The sequence below is a fragment of the Bactrocera dorsalis genome, chromosome 6, assembly GCF_023373825.1.
Source record: "Bactrocera dorsalis isolate Fly_Bdor chromosome 6, ASM2337382v1, whole genome shotgun sequence".
NCBI classification, from domain to species: domain Eukaryota; kingdom Metazoa; phylum Arthropoda; class Insecta; order Diptera; family Tephritidae; genus Bactrocera; species Bactrocera dorsalis.
In genome coordinates this window covers 18,484,713-18,504,148 of record NC_064308.1, presented here as the reverse complement: position 1 = coordinate 18,504,148, position 19,436 = coordinate 18,484,713, and the positions used below count along the sequence as shown (strand labels likewise).

General features: G+C 37.8%; 1 protein-coding gene across 1 annotated transcript in view; it reads right to left on the bottom strand.

Annotated features, from left to right (window-relative positions):
• Nucleotides 1-19,192, bottom strand: part of LOC109579237 (uncharacterized) — a 62,161-nt gene extending 42,969 nt beyond the window's left edge. Inside the window, exon 1 of the mRNA XM_049460919.1 lies at nt 18,962-19,192. Within this exon, the coding sequence (XP_049316876.1) occupies nt 18,962-19,094 (133 nt within the window). The 5' untranslated portion in view covers nt 19,095-19,192. The remainder of the gene's footprint in view (nt 1-18,961) is intronic.
• Between the last annotated feature and the right edge of the window lie 244 nt (nt 19,193-19,436).

The window sequence follows — 19,436 nt, the reverse complement described above, 5'->3', positions numbered from 1 at the left end:
GCTATCAAACATGATTCCGAAATATTTGGCCGATTTAATTTCGTTGACAAGCTGACATTTTACTTGATTAGCTAAAACATTTATGAACTCATTTTGGATTTCTGGCGATAAGTATGTTACTTTAGGTGATTTTTCCAGTTCCAAATATAATATACAATATAATAAATAATATATACATACTAGCTGACCCGGCGAACTTCGCCCCGCCCAATTTTTAGTTTTTTTTGGAAGGCATAGACTCGTATAACTTTACCACAAATAATATAAACTTCAAACAACGCATTTTCATTTAATGTTTTTAATGTTTGTAGCGCCATCTACTGTAACATACCGCACTCAATACCGCTCTTAGCGCCACCAACTGGTGGATAGCTCTTTGCTAATAATAAACAAATAATTTGCAATAAATAAATAATGCGACTATAAGGAGAGTTATAAACTATCCTATCTTTCAAGTTGGACCAAACTGCACACAGTGTTAAAAATTTCATTAAAATCGGTTCAGTAGTTTAAGAGTCCATCGCAAACAAACAATGTGACACGTGATTTTTATATATTAAGATGTTCTTTGAGTACAGCATCATACTTTGACAGCAGTTTAACTAGTTCTAAGAAATTACCTTTATTACCTTTACCCTTGGGTTTCATCATGTCCACGAAATGCTAGGTTTTGTTTAGCCAAAAACAATGTTATATCAAGTAATCAAGATAAAAGATTTTTCCACTTCTGTTTTTCCGTATTCGTTAATTGCAAGGTTGTGTCATCTATTGTGGTGTAAGATTTTAATCTCATTTCCAATGTTTTCCACTTTTCGAAATTTTCTAAATGTTCACATGAAGTTTCATGGTCCAATACTTTAGGATTTAGTTTCCACCACTTCTGAAATCCAGTTGTAAATGTTCTTTGTATGTTACTGACAGCAAATAAACGATAGCCAAAAACAGTACAGGTTATTTGAAATAGGATAAAATACCATCCATGATCGTAAAATTTTTTCACCACTAGGCATCTCTTTATAAAACCATTCCTGTGAAAGATGACGAGAATCATCTTTAACGCATAATCATAAACACAGAAACAATTCGTGCATACTTATGTAAACAGCGCATTGATCACTTCAGCGAGCTCTCAATTGCACAAAACATAAGTACCTTCATAAGCACATACATATATACATATAAGTCCAAGTATTAGGGTGTACCTAAATACAAAATCATTCGGACATCAAAGATTTTAATAAATAAAAAACGCGGTTTTTAATCTTTATATATATAAATCTTCTGACCGTGTGTTTGCCTTGAGATTGCTCCTAAACGGATGGGCCGATTTTGATGAAATTTTGTCTGTACGTTCAAGGAGATTCGGGAAAGGTTTATGTTTACAATTTGGTCCACTGGAAAATGTTTTTTAAATTATTTTTTCATTTTTAATCAATTTTTAATCAATTTTTAATTTTGTAATGTTTGATCGATAGATGGCGCTACCATCGCAGTATCCAATATTCAAACCTTAAATTGGCGTAAACGTGTATGAAACAAAACGATGCCAAAGTAAAAGGCGATATCGTTGGATATATATCATTATGAGGAAAAGTCGGAAAATTGGACATTTCTAAAAAGTAAATTTTTTCCATACACATTTTTTTTTCAATTTTTGTTTATTTTGTTTTTCAATATTTTGATTTGTAAATTATTTGATTCGTTCAATTTCGGTCGCTTGCTTTTTTTTCGTCTATTCAAAAGAAAAATTATTGAAAATTATTCAGTGAAAACTTTACGTGTGTTTCACACAAAGAGGTCAATTGCAGATTGAAATTTGTTACGAAGCCACCAAGAGGTCGACCTAATATCGGTCGGTGTTCTTTTTGCCAACAAAGTATGGCAGGCCAAGGCAAGGCAAGGCAAGAAGTACTCCCAGGATGCGGAGACATACGTTCGGAATTATAATTCGCGGTCAATCAGCAAGTGATCGTCACGATGTTACAGCACGACTTTTCCTACAACAGTTACGATGTTTGATTGTCTTTATCTTGAAGCAACGTATATGTGGTGCTGTTGGATGAGATGTACTTTGTTGAGTGGCAAAAACCTCTGTTTTGCATGCACACAATCTTCTTTGGATGATGGTTACACCATAATATGATTCATGGACCTTGCGGACATTACAATCCCACTTCGGTTTGTATGTCTGACAATAAATGCACGAAACACTATTCACTCTGCTTTTCTTTCGGAAGCACAAACTAGAAATGGTAGATATCAACTCTATCGGCGTCGCTCACCAGATAACAGAACGTTCAGCATTCAACTTAGAAGAGTGAATATCGAAGTTGACAACACATGGATCGTACTGTATTCACCATTATTGTCTAATTCACATTCAAAACTCATATCAGTGTTTAGTATTGCAGTTTGGTGAAATCGATAAAATACGTTTGGAAATACGTGACCAAAGGAAGCACAACTTTCGTCAGTGATCCATTTGCAAGGACATTCGGAAATACTTTGATATTATAATTGGGATGCATCGTCGAAGAAATAGTTACGCAGAAAGCAAGGCCAACCAGTAGATTGACATCCAGGTGTCTTATTAACTAATGCATTAGGACGAATTTACACAATCCAACCGAAAAACAACGATTGTTTCTACCTTCGGTTGCTATTGATTAAGGTACGCGGTTCAACTTTATTTGAGTCATTGTTTACTGTGAATGGTATATGGGAATATGTGAAAGTTTTGGAGAAGTAAGCCAGCAATTACAAATGCTGGAACACGTTAATCACTGGAATGAAAATGAAGTTCGCATACTTTTCGATATAAAGATTGTCAAAGACATTTTACATCGTCTTCGCTAAAAATTGGAAATGGTACAATAACGGTTGATACTTCCGGTGGTTCGATATCAATTCCATCTTCCCTTTATCAATTCACGAAAGATGAACTCATCAAGAATGTTCGGACATTGGCCAAATTATCGTAACTACGATTCCTTAAGTGCACGCGCAATGCTAGCTGCCAAAAATACCGATGTTGATGACTTAAACTGGAAGATTCAAAGTCAAATTCCGGAAGACTTGCGTTCATACAAATCAATCGATCATCTTGACAATGACGACGACGCCGTCAATTATCCAGTGAAATTTCTAAATTCTTTGGAGAGGCTTGGTATGCCACCGCATCCTGTGCGTCTCAAAGTTGGACCTGTCATTATTATGTTTCGCAATCTTCATGCACCGAAATTGTGTAATGAAACCCGACTGATTGTGAAGCACCCATCGAAAACAAGGGCGCAGAATGCTTGATTGTACGAATTCCTTTGAGTTCTAACGATTTGCCATTTCAGCTCAAATGTATTCCGTTTCCAGTGAAAATTGAATTTGAGATGACGATCAACAGGATAGTCGCATAGTGGGTGACATAAATTTGAAAATGCTATGTTTTCCACACGGCCAGATATAAGTGGCATGCACACGAGTTGGAAAACCATCTTCTCTGTACATTAACGCACCGGGACAGAAACCAAAAAATGTTGTTTATCAAGCTGCGTTACATTGAAAAAAATGTAGAAAAATCTCAATTAAATGATATCAACACAATATGAATTTTCATTTCAAATTACTTTTCATTTCAAAGCATATAATTTCACGCAGGACAACGGCTGCGGGGTCAGCTAGTAGTAATTAATTCAAATATACTTTCAAACTAAAATATAAATAAATAATATTATTTTGTAAAAATTGTTCATAATGAAACAAATCAAACTCCACCTGCAGGAGCTACATGCTCAAAACAGGTGGTTAAATTTATTTCAGAAAGTGATAGTTTAACAAGATACTGCACTAGATTTGCCGCGATACTGATTCACAAAAACTCGGAATCGTTATTAGAAACAAAAAGTCAAAATCTTGAAAATTTGTGGACTCGCCTCCAAGCGGCTCATGATGCCTCATGTGACACAGAAACATTCTATGGAGGTTATGAAGAATGGTGTCCTTCCGGGACATGTTCACAGCTATTTACATCAACCATCCAGAACTATCAAAAGCACAAAAATTGTATCACCTCCGATACAAGACAAAAGGTCAAGCAGGCGTCATAGTAAAACAGTTCGCTCTTAATGACGATAATTTCAATTTGGCTTGGGAAGCACTAAAAGCGAGATGTGAAAACGAAAGAATACTGGTCGATAAACAAGTAACGACACTAATGAACTTGCCAAAAATTAAGAAAGAAACAAGTGTAGAATTCAGCAAATTAGAATCCACTGTTTCTAATTGTCTGTCGGTCCTATCGACACTAAATATCCCCACAGACAGCTGGGACCTTATTCTGGTAAATATATGCACCGCTGCATTACCAGAAAAATTGTTACTTTTGTGGGAGCAATCGCTCTCATCACGAAAGTGTCCAACGTGGCAACAAATGAAAGATTTTCTCACCACCCAATATGAAATTGCGGTTAGAAGAAAAAATAATCAAAACAAAGAACATTAAACACGACCAAAATGGAAGCTTAAATAGACCCCAAGCTAGAAGCAATAAAAACAATGTGATGGTCAAAAAAAAGACAAGACCAAATTCGACGGTTTCCCCCTATTTCGGGTCCTACGAATCGAACTGCATCATTACTTTTTTGAGTTACAATCATGGTTTCATACAAAAATTTTTGTTGAAGTTTTTCATCAAAATGGCCCATTGTAAGAGAAAGGCACATTTTTCTTCGGTCTCTAACTTTTTTAATGTTGGCTTTTTTGGTAAACTTTCTTTGGCAAAGCTTCTCAGAATAAGTCCGTCTTTAAGTTCTTAGATGAATGTAAGCCCCAAAATCAATGTTTTTTGTGTCCTTATAGCCAATATGTCGAAAAAACTGAAATTTAATCAATTTTTTTTAATGTTTTTTCCCTCACGTTTCGTCAATATTTTCATTTACCCTTTGATACTTATACATTAAGTGACATCTTGTAATAGTAAAAAACTTAAGCAAAGACAACGTTCTGAGCAAACTAACCATTAGAAAAAAAACTTAACAAAATTTGTATTTTTTAAAAAAGCTACACAACTATGTTTGTGTGCTGTTTTATTTTTTTGTATCTTATAAGTGTTATCAATAAGTATCATAAATTTGTACACAATATTTAAATTAAATTTAATAAGACCTATCTATCAATGTCCAACACAAATCAACAAGCAACGAGTCAAGCTTTTAACCACTGCACTGATTATTCTGAGAAGCTTTGCCAAAGAAAGTTTACCAAAAAAGCCAACATTAAAAAAGTTAGAGACCGAAGAAAAATGTGCCTTTCTCTTACAATGGGTCACTTTGATGAAAAACTTCAACAAAAATTTTTGTATGAAACCATGATTGTAACTCAAAAAAAGAGAGTGTGCTTATGACCGCACGACTGAAGTAAAACTTCTTTCTCTCTATCTATATGTAGTTATATATATGAATGTGTGTGTGCAATATATACATGTATGCACATATACATATATTTATTTCCTACAAATATTTAAATTTATTTTATGTTTTCATTAGTAAATTAATACTTTTGCATAGATCTTTTATTTTTTTGCATTGTTTTATTCGTTATTTTCATTATTGGTTACATCAGTAATTACTGTGGTTGATTGTAAAACCGAGACAATAGGCTTATGATACGAGAAATACGTTACATATATTTTAGAATTAAAATTAGACAGAAATCTAGAAAAAACTGCATCGATTGTTGTTCCATGTCTTGTAAAGGGTGATTTTTTAAGAGCTTGATAACTTTTTAAAAAAAAAAAACGCATAAAATTTGCAAAATCTCATCGGTTCTTTATTTGAAACGTTAGATCGGTTCATGACATTTACTTTTTGAAGATAATTTCATTTAAATGTTGACCGCGGCTGCGTCTTAGGTGGTCCATTCGGAAAGTCCAATTTTGGGCAACTTTTTCGAGCATTTCGGCCGGAATAGCCCGAATTTCTTCGGAAATGTTGTCTTCCAAAGCTGGAATAGTTGCTGGCTTATTTCTGTAGACTTTAGACTTGACGTAGCCCCACAAAAAATAGTCTAAAGGCGTTAAATCGCATGATCTTGGTGGCCAACTTACGGGTCCATTTCTTGAGATGAATTGTTGTCCGAAGTTTTCCCTCAAAATGGCCATAGAATCGCGAGCTGTGTGGCATGTAGCGCCATCTTGTTGAAACCACATGTCAACCAAGTTCAGTTCTTCCATTTTTGGCAACAAAAAGTTTGTTAGCATCGAACGATAGCGATCGCCATTCACCGTAACGTTGCGTCCAACAGCATCTTTGAAAAAATACGGTCCAATGATTCCACCAGCGTACAAACCACACCAAACAGTGCATTTTTCGGGATGCATGGGCAGTTCTTGAACGGCTTCTGGTTGCTCTTCACCCCAAATGCGGCAATTTTGCTTATTTACGTAGCCATTCAACCAGAAATGAGCCTCATCGCTGAACAAAACACGCGCGCGAAACACATTTCGAACCGAACACTGATTTTGGTAATAAAATTCAATGATTTGCAAGCGTTGCTCGTTAGTAAGTCTATTCATGATGAAATGTCAAAGCATACTGAGCATCTTTCTCTTTGACACCATGTCTGAAATCCCACGTGATCTGTCAAATACTAATGCATGAAAATCCTAACCTCAAAAAAATCACCCGTTAGTTGGCTCATTACGGTCATTCTTCTTCTTAATTGGCGGAGACACCGCTTATGCGATTACAGCCGAGTCAACAACAGCGCGCCAGTCGTTTCTTCTTTTCGCTACGTGGCGCCAATTGGATATTCCATTATTCATTTGTAATTCTAATTTATCTCGTAGAAAGTTTATCAAGAGTTGTCCATTTTCGGATGCGAAATTGATATTGAAATCTCCTGCTAAGATTAGTGGCAACGTATGATAGTTTTCTCCTAGTTCTTCAGAACCTACTCGACCATAAATCATAAGTCTTCTGTATATAAACTTTATGATATTATTAACTGTGTTATTGGGCGACATGTAAACAACTACCATTATGATGTTTGTTCCATCGTCCAAAACACGGGAAAAATTAGGAAAAATTATTTTAATTTTATTTCTCTTTATTTTGATTTAAATAAAGTAATATTTCAAATAAATTATATTTATTTCCACTATTACAAAGTGAAGATATGCAAAATGAACTTCATTTCTTTAAAGAAAATTGATGACCTTCATGAAATATGCATATTCGCATTATTTCGTTATCATTTCCATATTTGTACCAATAGAATTTCTATGGCATGTACATACATATGTATATTATTTCTTTGACACATTTGTCTGTATGTTACGAAAACAAATGCGAGCCACATACATATGTACATACATTCATAAGAACAAGTGTCGCACGCATCTTTCGCATCTCCGTTGTCACGGACAATCAATGACCGAAACTCAAAGAGTCACGCCCGGAACACATAGAGCGGGGCAGGCTGCAAGCGACATCTGTCAAATATTAAAATACACACGTTCTTATGGACACAGTTATGTAGTTGTGCAGCTGCCTAAATAACTGTGTCCTTAAGAATGTGTGTGTTTCAATATCAGATTCAGATGGCGCATGCAGTCTGTCGCGATCTATGTGTTCAGCACATCAATCTGTCGAAGCATTGACGCGACGAGACGCGAAAGAAACTAACAAACGATCGCCGATTGTTACCGCTTCCCTTGCCGCTGTAACAGCTTCGCCGTCCAACGTGCGTAAATATGTATTCATATGTATGAACTTGCATAAGGAGCATGCATGCATGTGTTTATGTCTTCATATTCATATTCATGCATACATATATTTATGTCTCTTCATATTCTTGCGTATGTGAGACAGAGAACATAATGTATTTTGTACACATTTTCGGTGTCAAAATGAAACAAAATATAAACAAGCAAAACGAAATTCTTCGTTGGGAGTCTCTTCATATTCTCTTCTTCGGCATATATGCCTTGTCATCATATGCCGTAAATACATATATTTCTGTCTCTTCATATTCTCGGTTAGAATATGTGAGAGAATTGTAAACAATGTTAAAATTGCGAGGCGAATTCCGACCTTACATACAATGTTAACAAATTTTATGTTCTCTGTCTATACTTTTAAGTTCTCTGGTTCTTGCAAATTTGTGTACATGCACACATAATTACATATGTATGTACGTGAATATGCGCGACCGCTTGGTTTTTTAATATGTACATATGTTAAATGAAATGTCGTAAATTTGGCAACGCGGTGAGCCTTCTCTATATTATACGTTCTCTGCGTTCGCCTCGCCTGATCACACTTTTCGTTGCGCGTTCGTCAGCTTACTCCCCAAGCCAATTACCGTTCGCCTCGCCTGATCACACTTTTCGTTACAAATTCGCCTGATCACACGTTCGCCTGATCACACTTTTCGTCACGCGTTCGTCAGTTTACTCCCCAATACGCTGGGTCGATTCCGGACTTTTTTCGATTCGGGATTTCTAATAGTGCGGAAAAGTTGCCTTAGTACTTCCTGATTCCAATGCAACTTTTTGTTTTGAGATCGGATTGCATCTTCAACTCCAAATCCGGCCTTGAAATTTCGGAAATTCGCCTAAAATCGTGAAATTGTCTACCTAGCGCCTGAAATACGCATCTCATGGCAAACTGTATAAAACAAAAGTTATTTGTCACGTCGTTTGCTACCGAAATGGTAGATGTGAATATGGCCGTGGGACAAACCGTTCCCGAGATACGAGAGAAAAGGCGGCGCGCCACAGCGCAAGCTAACCTGTACTGGTCACCCAGAACCCACCGCGTGGAGGGGCTGCTCTTCGGGTTCCTCCCAAGCCCAACCCAACCAACCTACCATATGTCAGGCTTGTTTTAGTCTGAATCTGTGTCAAATTTATTGATAAAATCAGATTTTGTACTAAACTTTGGCACTTGTTGCCTAGATTTCAGTGTATAGCGTATAAAAAGATCACGAGATTGGGGGCCAATAACTTTAGAAGATGCCTCTGTCACCAGTTTGACGATTCTCTCGACTGCCACGGTGTGAGAGGGGAATTCACTAAATTTCCATACCTCTGCAGTGTCCCCCGACAGCCCTTTTATGAGTTCTTCGTTAGAAACTGAACAAAGAACTGGTGGAACAGTCAAGGTAATAGTCTTCCAGTTAATCATATCGTAATAAGTATTAGCTTTGAAATTCAGCTTTGGCACTTTATTACATCTAACTCTTCCATTTATGGTGTCAGACTCTGCTTCTCTGGCTGCCAGAAGACGGTCAAGGGCCAACTTTCTGACTTCTATCCGATCGTCAGTCATCATACTAAGGAGAATGTTTTCTGGAAGAGCAAAGAAAGCATTCTGTTGAATGGATGAATCGACAACCTTGCGCAGTTTAGCGGGTAAGTATCTCGACCTTTGAATTGCAGCATAGAGGTGGCGCGAGCCATCTTTGATTGAACTGTTAAATCTTATTGAGAACCACAGAGGTGAGTAAACTGTAAGTATGTACTTGACCAAAATCTTTATTTCCTTTGTTGGTTTGTCAGTAGAAATGTATAATCTCAGAATTCTATTTGCACAGGTGAGCCAGCGAGATTTGCACATGTTACCTGGATGCATCGACGCTAAATCTGAGGAACATTGACCGGAAATAACAGCTTCTGATATTTTATAGAGATAAGCTTGGTCTGTGCTAAGTTGGGTCGGATTAATAACCTCAGAAGGTAATTGGCAGGATGGAAAACTTTCAAATTTGACAACAGGCAACTTCTCACAATCAGGAGCAGTGTACCTATGTCGCCAAAGAATATATTTCGACTCTTTGAGACACTATCTATGTGTTCGAAAAGAGCACGAAATGGAAGTTCGTTGAAATGCAGAAGACAAACAACCCACTGTAATGGCCTACCTATTCTTTCTTCTACTTTCCGAATGATTCCACCTTTCCAACCTGTGTTAGTGTTGGTGCCATCAGGACCGACAACATCTAGATGTTCCACATCAACTGAATTGTCTTCTAAATGTTACCATATAGCTTGCCTCTCATCCTCAGCTGACCCGGAAGGAGAGTACTTTTCACCTTCGCTGACTTGTGTAAGTGTATTGTCTTTGCGGCCGTCAAAATACAGCCCATATACAGAGTCAATACTTTCGGTGTTTTGGAGCTTAACTCCAACACTCTTTTTTGCCCGACTAATCTTGCATTTGTCAGTGACAAAGCTAGCCTGATCCTCTGTTATCAAACCTGTTTTGGCATCCAGAAAAGCAGATGAAACAATCAAGTCTGCTCTATCACTTACTCCAAATCTTTGGGCAGCTAAAGCAGTGTGTTCTAATACTAGTATGTTTTGTTTGGTTTTAGAGGATGGAAAAGAAAATTCATCATCAGCATCGTTTTTGGAAGAATCTATGTGCGACGCACTTACATTGTTGTCGTCTGTATGAGAGTCTGGCTGATCCGAATGGTCACGTGTTCTAGCTGATACATTTCTGGTAAGTGTTTATGTTGAATGACGTTTTGAAAGCTTTTCTTTACGTTCATTTTTTTTTGTAATCTTTTTTTTTCAGGTAGATCAATACTTCCAATGCGACCAATTCTTCTGGTTCTCTGGTCCAAGAGAAATGGTAGGAACATTCCTTTCCTTTGGACAAGTTCAAGAAGAAAATTAATGCATTTATAAGCAGCGATGTCAAATAATTTTCCGGCAGAAGAGACAAAGTCGTCTCTTTTAGAGCTCCAACCTATTGGGTTCCTTAAAAACATTTTTTTAAGAGTCAGAAATTTCTTATGGTATGTGGTGAGCATTTGTACAACTCTGATGTGTGAAACTATCGGAATAGATGACTTTTTGAAAGTATTTTCAATCTTTTTTGCAACTATTTCTGTAACCTCTTTTACTAGGTTCATAGTTGTCGCCTCGGAGTCGCCCTATACTAAATCTTTCAAACTGATAACACGAAAGAACATGCTGGTAAGTAGGTAACTGGGACTGAGAGGGATTGTACGGATATATGCCAAACACAGGACATTTCTGTCTAAATTTAAATTTAGATACAGACAATTTGAGTTCTGTGTTCTGTTGAGAGAATATAAGTGATAGCACTCGGCGAAATCACCGACAAGAGTGAAGGAACTCGATGAAAAAATATTTATGTGGAGACTAGTCCGAACGTGTCTATGGCGCAGGGATATTAATGTAAGTGATAGAACTCGGCGAAATCACCGACAAGAGTGAAGGAACTCGATGAAAAAATATTTGTGTGGAGACTTATCCGAAGGTGTCCTTTGGCGTAGGTGAATGAATGTGAGTGATAGCACTCGGCGAAATCAACGTCAAGAAGTGTGGCCGCAAGCCGATTTTCACCTTGCGCTGTGGCGCGCCGCATTTTCGCTCGTATCTCGGGAACGGTTCGTCCTACGGCCATGATCACATCTACCATTTCGGTAGCAAATGACGTGACAAATAACTTTTGTTTTATACATTTAGCCATGAGATGTGTATTTCAGGCACTAGGTAGACAATTTCACGATTTTAGGCGAATTTCCGAAGTTTCAAGGCCGGAGTTGGGGTTGAAGATGCAATCCCATCACAAAACAAAAAGTTGCATTGGAATTAGGAAGTACTAAGGCAACTTTTCCGCACTATTAGAAATCCCGAATCGAAAAATGTCCGGAATCGACCCACCCTATTCCCCAAGCCAAGCGCGCCTAAAGAAGTGTTACTTCAAAAAGTAATGATGCAGTTCGATTCGTAGGACCCGAAATAGGGGGAAACCGTCGAATTTGGTCTTGTCTTTTTTTTTTTTTTGAAAAAGCTATCACAGTGAAATTTAAACAAAAGCTTTTTCAAAACACAAACGTTCACATCAGAACAAAGAAAACAAACGTCATGCGAACTATGTAAAAGAGGGCATAAACTTACATCTGGCGAGAGGTTTATAAACTTAAAAATTAACGAACGAAATAATTTTGTCAGGTCAAAAAGACTTTGCACAAATTGCCTGTCACATGCGCATACGTATAAAAATTGCAGAAGCAAATTTAATTGCTTTTATTGTCACAAAAGACACAATTCAATGCTTCTTTACAGCAAATATCCCAACTCACTCCAAAGAAGCGCTTACACAAAAAGAACCACGAGTTTAATTGCAAAGGCAAATAACGAAGTCCACAATTCTAAAAATTGCCAAGAGACACCATGTTGCTCAAAGGCACAAAAGGCTCATAATACAAATAAATGCCTTAATTCACAATTAAGGAAATTTCAAAAGTCAAGGAAACTTCTCCCCATAACAAGTAAAACTAAGGAAGATCAATATTGTGAGGACGTCTCTAAAGCCACAACTACTCGATCAAATAATGGCCGGTACGTCGTACCACTCAAGCCACGATTTTTCAACACTTCACGAGAATTGGCAGCAAAACCACAAAAATATGTAACTTTTCGACCCCGCAGGATGGCTTTCACCAAAAATGATAGAAAAGCATGATTCAAAAATCATGAGCTATATGGCGCGCTACTACTTGTCAAATTAATGCATACGCACTTATACACAATATATAAAAAAATTGTTCAAAAAATCGAAAAAACGACGCCTATCAGAGACTACTTCCTAATAATCTTGAAATAATTAAAAATAATTTTATTTATACTCAAAATTAAGGCTAAGGGTACACCATGCCCAATGCGATACTGTGACGCACCTAGACTTAGCAAAGGTAGCTCTTATTGCATCTACATAAGCGCTCCTCCTAAGGGTAGTAAGTGGGTTGGTGGGTTGTTGTACAACTTGAACATTCCACTTAAAAAATTATAATTCTAAATGAAGCCGTTCGCAATTACCGGCCACTCTCTCGCAAGATCTCTCTAATTCCACAGCTCAAACCTCAAAGCTGAGAAGCACGCACTCTGGCCATATCTGAGTCAGACATGGCGTCGCTATATTTCATAATAATAACAAAAAATGCAAACGATTGCCGATAAACAGATGTAAGAAAAATTCAAATAAAAATTATAAATAATAAATCTATAAAACAATCAACCACAAACGGTTCTTATAGTAATATGTTTAGAGCCAAAACAGTTTTTAACATTTGCAGCAAGTATTCTGCGCCCTCGGCTCTTCCACCAACAGTAAGTTGAAATATACGTTACGGCACATACGTATAATACTAGGCAAAATATTAGCTTAGGGGGCCCAATATGTTTAAATGAGTTAAACCTCCCCTCACTCTATCTGGGAAAAACCAGCACACCCTAACATGTTACACTTAAGAATAACATCACGCGCAACAACTGAGAAGAACATGCATGAAGACACCACTTATACGGACAGCAGCAACTAACAAAAGGACTGGATCATCGCACTCAACTTTCACTTTCGCATACATATTTACATCTATCGACAACAATCCTGCGCGCTACGCTCAGTCTTTTTAATAAAAAATCATCTGGATACTGTTTCGTCCGGTCGACGTGGATTTTAATCGTACATTCGCACGTAGCGAGTACCTTTAAATTTTTTACATATTTTGTAATTAAGTGTAAAACAACAAAATTACCTTTGCTAATTAAATTACCTTATTTAAAATAAAATATTGCATTCTTCTTGACTCCGTTTTAACACTAATATTAGTTATATAGAGGCTAGGCCAAGTTTTCGCTCAAATTTATCGATTTTCGGCACAAAGATACACTGTTATGGGTAAAATACGCTCTCCCATTTTCATTGAGATAACGCACATATTGGCCCATATATGCGGTACAAAGTCACCCGGAAGTTCGAAACTCTTTATTTTAACTATATGGGGGCTAAGAGAACTATTTGTCCGATTCCACCCGTTTTTGGCATACGACATACTATTGTAAGAAAAAGATTATCCCTTAATTTCAGTTTTATATATCACACATTGACCGACATTTTCGATAAAAAGTCAACTATAGATACTGGGGTCCACATATACGGTACCTAGGGGCTTGAACAGCTTTTATTGGATTTAAACAATTTTTGGTCATAAGGTGGCACACATTTAATGCACTCTTCTTGCAAAGTTGTATCCCTTTATTTTATTTGCTTCTTGATTTGTGTACTGGAAACTGAACGAATCAAGTGGAATTTAAAATTGTGCTATATTGGAAGTAAGCGTGGTTGTTGTCCATCTTCACAATGTGATATAAGAAAGTAAAAAGAGTTATATGAGGAGTGAGCAGGGTTGTCCTCTGATTTCATCCATTTTCACGCTGTCGGTAGAAGTTCTTATAAGATTTGTACTCAGCAAATTTGGTTTTTGTAGCTTGAGTGGTTTAGGAGATCTGTACATTAAACTTGTTAGCTGGTGGGGCCGCGTTCACTTAAAAAAATGTTGCCCATAGGTGCCCCTTGCTACTGCGATTCTATATACCAAATTACAGCTTATTATCTTAATTCAAGGTTTAGTTATGGCACTTTATATGTCTTCGGTTAACGACGATTTGGGAGCGGGGTAGTGGTCCGAGTACGCCCATCTACGAACTTGAAATTTTTTGTATACTAAGGAACCCACATACCAAGTTTCATCGAGGTATCTCAATGATTACCCAAGTTACAGCTTGCACGTACGGACGGACAGAGAGACAGTCACCCCTATTTCAACTTTTCTTGTCAGCCTAGTCATTTATATATAAATAACCTAAGTTGTCGTCGACGTCATCTAACGGAAGGCCTAGGAAACGTGCTGTTTTCCCGGGTTCGGACCAAAGGGAAAACGGTGTCAGATGAGTAAGGTTGGCGGGGCATGTAAAGAGGTAGCCAGTGTCATGCGGAGACTCATTGCACGCAGGATATATGCGAGATATGTCGGGGTCTATTCTGGTCAAGTAGAAGTCTAACCTGCTACAATATACAAAACGAAGCTATGCAAGGATCACTCGCGTTTCTCGTGGTAACTTGAGCTCTTCGTCTGCAATAGATGGTGATTTGACTCCAAGAACGCCATTCACTAAAAGGGAGTCTGTGAAGGTATTGATAGCTTGACTGTGAATGGCGGTCAGTACCTGTCGGAAGTTAGTTGAGTCCGAAGTCCGGTCGACGTATTGTTCGATGTTGTCGACGTAGTTAAGGAAAGACCTCTTGATATTTCTAAGAGGCGGTTCTGCTCCAAGCAGGTGGCTGCAGGGGTGATTTCTACGAAAACATCCCAGCAGGAACTGTTGGAGAGGAGTTCGTTATGCTCCTTAACTGGAGCATAAGCGTCTCACTATGTAGGTGTTCGATGTGAGACATCAAGAGGCATCCTGTCGTGGTCCAGAGTGCAATATTCTGGGGGGTCTGTAGCTTCTTTATTTGCGTTCCACTGCATCCCGGCGACCATATTGTTGCGGCGTAGTTGAAGACCGCCCGGCCGATTGCCTTGTATGTTGCCAACAACGTTTCTTTGTATTTTACCCATGTGCTGCCGGTTAGCGACTTGAGGATTTTGTTGAGGCCTCGTACCTTGGTGATAATCGTGGTCGTATGAGTAGTGAAGGAGCGTAGACTATCAAATGATACACCTAAAATCTTAGGATTATTGACAGTCGGAATCTTGACGCCGTCGACTGCAATATTAAGCTCAAGTCTATACTCCTTCGTCCAGTTCGTGAATATAGTCGCTGTGGATTTGGTGGGGGAGAGTGTTAGGTTCCGCGCAGAGAAAAAGCGAGAAAGGTCATAGAGATAGCTGTTTACCTTTGAACGCATTTGATCGATTCCATTGCCCGACGTCAATATCGCATAATCATCAGCGTATGAGGTTATGAAAACTCCCTCTGGTGGCTGTGGGAGTTTCGAGATGTAGAAGTTAAACAGCAACAGGGAGAAGACACCACCCTGTGGAACCCCCTGTTTAATTCTTCTCAGTTTAGATTTTTCTCCTCGAAATAGTGTGGATGATTGACGACCGGTCAAGTAGTTCATTGTCCACCTCTTCAGTCCTGGAGAGATCGTAGTTTGTTCAATGTCGTGCAGTAGCGTTGTGTGATTGACAGTGTCAAAAGCTTTTGGCAAGTTCAACGCTACGAGGATCGTTCTTTCACACGGTGGTTTCTGATTGGGGCCACGAACTATCTGAGCGTTTATGACGCTAAGTGCTGTGATGGTGCTGTGCACCTTTCGGAATCCATGCTGGTGGTTGGTTAGGTTCAGATGGTGAGTGAAATTCGGGAGTAGCAAGGCCTCAAGTGTCTTCACTACGGGGGAGAGGTCAGTTATTGAGCTTTAGCAGGAGAAATGGATTTGAAAAATTTCGCTTTGTTGATTACATCCTGAACCTTCTCATCGATGAAAGTAAGTGGCGCGCAGTCTTTAGGCATTTTGCGCACCCGTGCACTTTTTTGGATTCGAAAAGGCATGGTCATTGAATTGAATTTCAATTCGGTGATCATGCTTTTTCGGGTAAGACAAAGTCTTCACAGTACACCAAAGCTTACTCACACCGGTGGAAAGGTTGCAGGACTTCAGATGCTCTTTCCATTTCGTCCGCTTATGGTGATTTACCAATCGGCGAATCTCCAAATTGAGATCCCTTATTCGGGGATCACCGGAGTCGGCATGGCGTAAGGTGTCGCGCTCGTTAGCTAAAACGGCTGCTTTGGTTGGGAAATTTGGGCGGAGATCCGCTATTCTTCCAGCCTGGATGAAGCGAGCGGTAACTGTAGCGATCTCCAACGAATACGTTGTTAGGAACGGGTAGAGCGTTGAAGGTGTTCCTAGTAAATTCTGTGAAGCCGACCCGCTTAGTTTCTTTAAAGTTAACGAAGGTACGGTTGTCCACAAAAACAAAATCGGGAGGTTTCTCGATAGAGATAATTATGGGCACATGGTCTGATGCGAGAGTTAGCATAGGTCGCCAGGTAATGGTATTTATCAGACCACCACTAGTAATGGTAATATCGGACGAGCTGTTACAGGTGCCCCTAACTCTGGTGTGGGATTCGTCCTTGATTGTGCAGAATGTCGAATCGTCAATCTGTTCTGCCAGCTACATCCCACTACGATCGTTTGACAGGCGGGAATGCTAAAGATCGTTGTGCGCGTAAAAGTCGCCTTGTATCAGACGGTTTTACCACAAAGTAGCGCATCTATATTCGGGTGATATCCTGTAGGGCAACATGTAATTGGGGGGATGTATATATTAAATATTCCGAGCTCGACATCGCCTGGCCGGGTAGCTATACGCTGATATTCTAGGGTAGTTTCCCTGCAGTCGATGTCTTCATCGATTAGATTATACTGCACGGTGTTGTGTCATATGAAGGCTAGGCCACCACCATTACCTCGCTCGCGATCCTTACGTAAAGCGTTGAAACCGGCACAACTCAGAAAATCTGAGCGGCTGTTTATCTTCTTGAACCGCAGCTATCGATACGCGTTCCCAGTTCAAGAGTGCAACTATTTCTTCGATCTTGCTCTGAAGTTCGTTGCAGCTGAATTGAAGTATACGTTTGTAGCGAGTGATCATGGGAATAAGTGAACAAAACTATTCTTTGTAAATACTCTGTAGCAACTGGTTGCAAGGATATAAAAATAAATCCATTCTTTTTACATTTAATAGAAGGAAGGTTGGAAATTTCCGATGTAGGCACAGTTTTGCTTGATAGCTTGTCGTTATTTTTAAAGAAATTTCATAATGCTACTCTCGCAAGCTTCTCTTGAGGGAATTTTTTTCACAAGTGACTACTTTTTTCAGACGGTCCAATCGCTGACAGTATATGTTCATCATTTATTATTTTCTTTGGTGGTTTCTATCACTCAGTAGATACAAAAATGCTGTAAACTCTAAGGAGAACAGACTTCAAGCGACATATATCAAATATTGTATTAAGGACATAGTTATATAGACAGCTGCATGTTTTATTTATTTATTTAAATTCAAAGTACTTAATTTCACAAAATTCGAAATGCAGAAACGACAAATTACGAAATTGTGTACATCAGCTGTTTGATATGTCACTGCCATCTTAAGGTCCGTATCCAGGTCTTAAGTAATTGCTCAAAAAAAAAAAACATTATTTCTTCAAGTAATTTTGACAGCTGGTTCCGCATTGTGATCAATCCACATTAGAAGAGCAAGAGAGAATAAATAAAGCAAATAAACTTTGTGTGTAATATGTATGTATGTATGTGTGTAGTATCATAAATATTTTCATTGCGATTTAAGGAATGTTGTTGATGATTGGTAAGATCTATACAACATTTCAAAATGAAATATACTTCATAATAATGATTTTAACTCATTGAGGATGAATTTAACGATTACTTTGAATTTCCTTCAAGAAACAATTGTTGATTAATTGTTTCTTCGCAAAACCAGGAATGCCAAATACAAATTTTATTGAAAAAAAGTATTTAAAATTAGTACTAGATTTCTTTAGAGCTGCATATTAGCAGAAGAAAATTTACTTCAGGAATTTTTCTTGACCATTTCTTAAGCGTTTTTTTTATATGAAGTTTTTACATTTCTTGAGAGCTGGATACTAAGAATGTCTATCTACACTATGACGTTTAAATCGTCTACTAATAAAAATATATCATAAATAAATATATTTTAATTTTTATTAAATAAAAATATTTATAGTTTTTGCCAAGTATTCACTGTCTCAAAATATACAGCACTGCGTGATAGGGATTACTAAAGCCATTGGAAAAATAATGTGTTTATTTTTTTCTTTACCTTATACTTTTTTTCGAAGCTAAATTTTTTTTAACATCCTAAAAACATTTAAATAAAACTGAAGCTGTGGTTTTATATTTCCAAAATATTATTTTACTCATTGAAAGCGTTTGATATACATATGTAATGCTCACAGAATATTGTTGTATGGTATATCTTCAATTCAATTCTCAATTTCATGGAGAAACGTAATGGTACCAACTTAACTTGTCTTACCATATGTTGCATTTTTTTGAAACTTTTATATGAGTAATTATCGACTCACCGAAATCATGCGGTGCGCTGAGAAGATCAATACGCCGCTTTGCACGAGTTTCAATTCCTGACGCATCCTGTGTTATAAATATAACAACAGCAGCAAAACATAAACTTCTTAATTTGAATAGATAGAATTGCATCACTACCACACCTTTCCACACTTGATTTATCCCGTTATAAAGTTTTTATTTAAAATTCCGAATCGAACTGCATTGCCAATAGAAATATACTTAAACCTTTAACTTACTTCTCGCGAACTATGTTTAAAGAAACATGTATGTATGTATGTATAAAAAAATGCGAAATGTTACGTATCTACCAGCCGGTGACTTTTCGTTTAATACCGTATTTTTAACGGTTACGTATCTACCAGCCGGTGACTTTTCGTTTAATACCGTATTTTTTTAATTTTCAAACTTGTCATCAAGCAAAATGTAACGGGTGATTTTTTTGAGGTTAGGATTTTCATGCATTAGTATTTG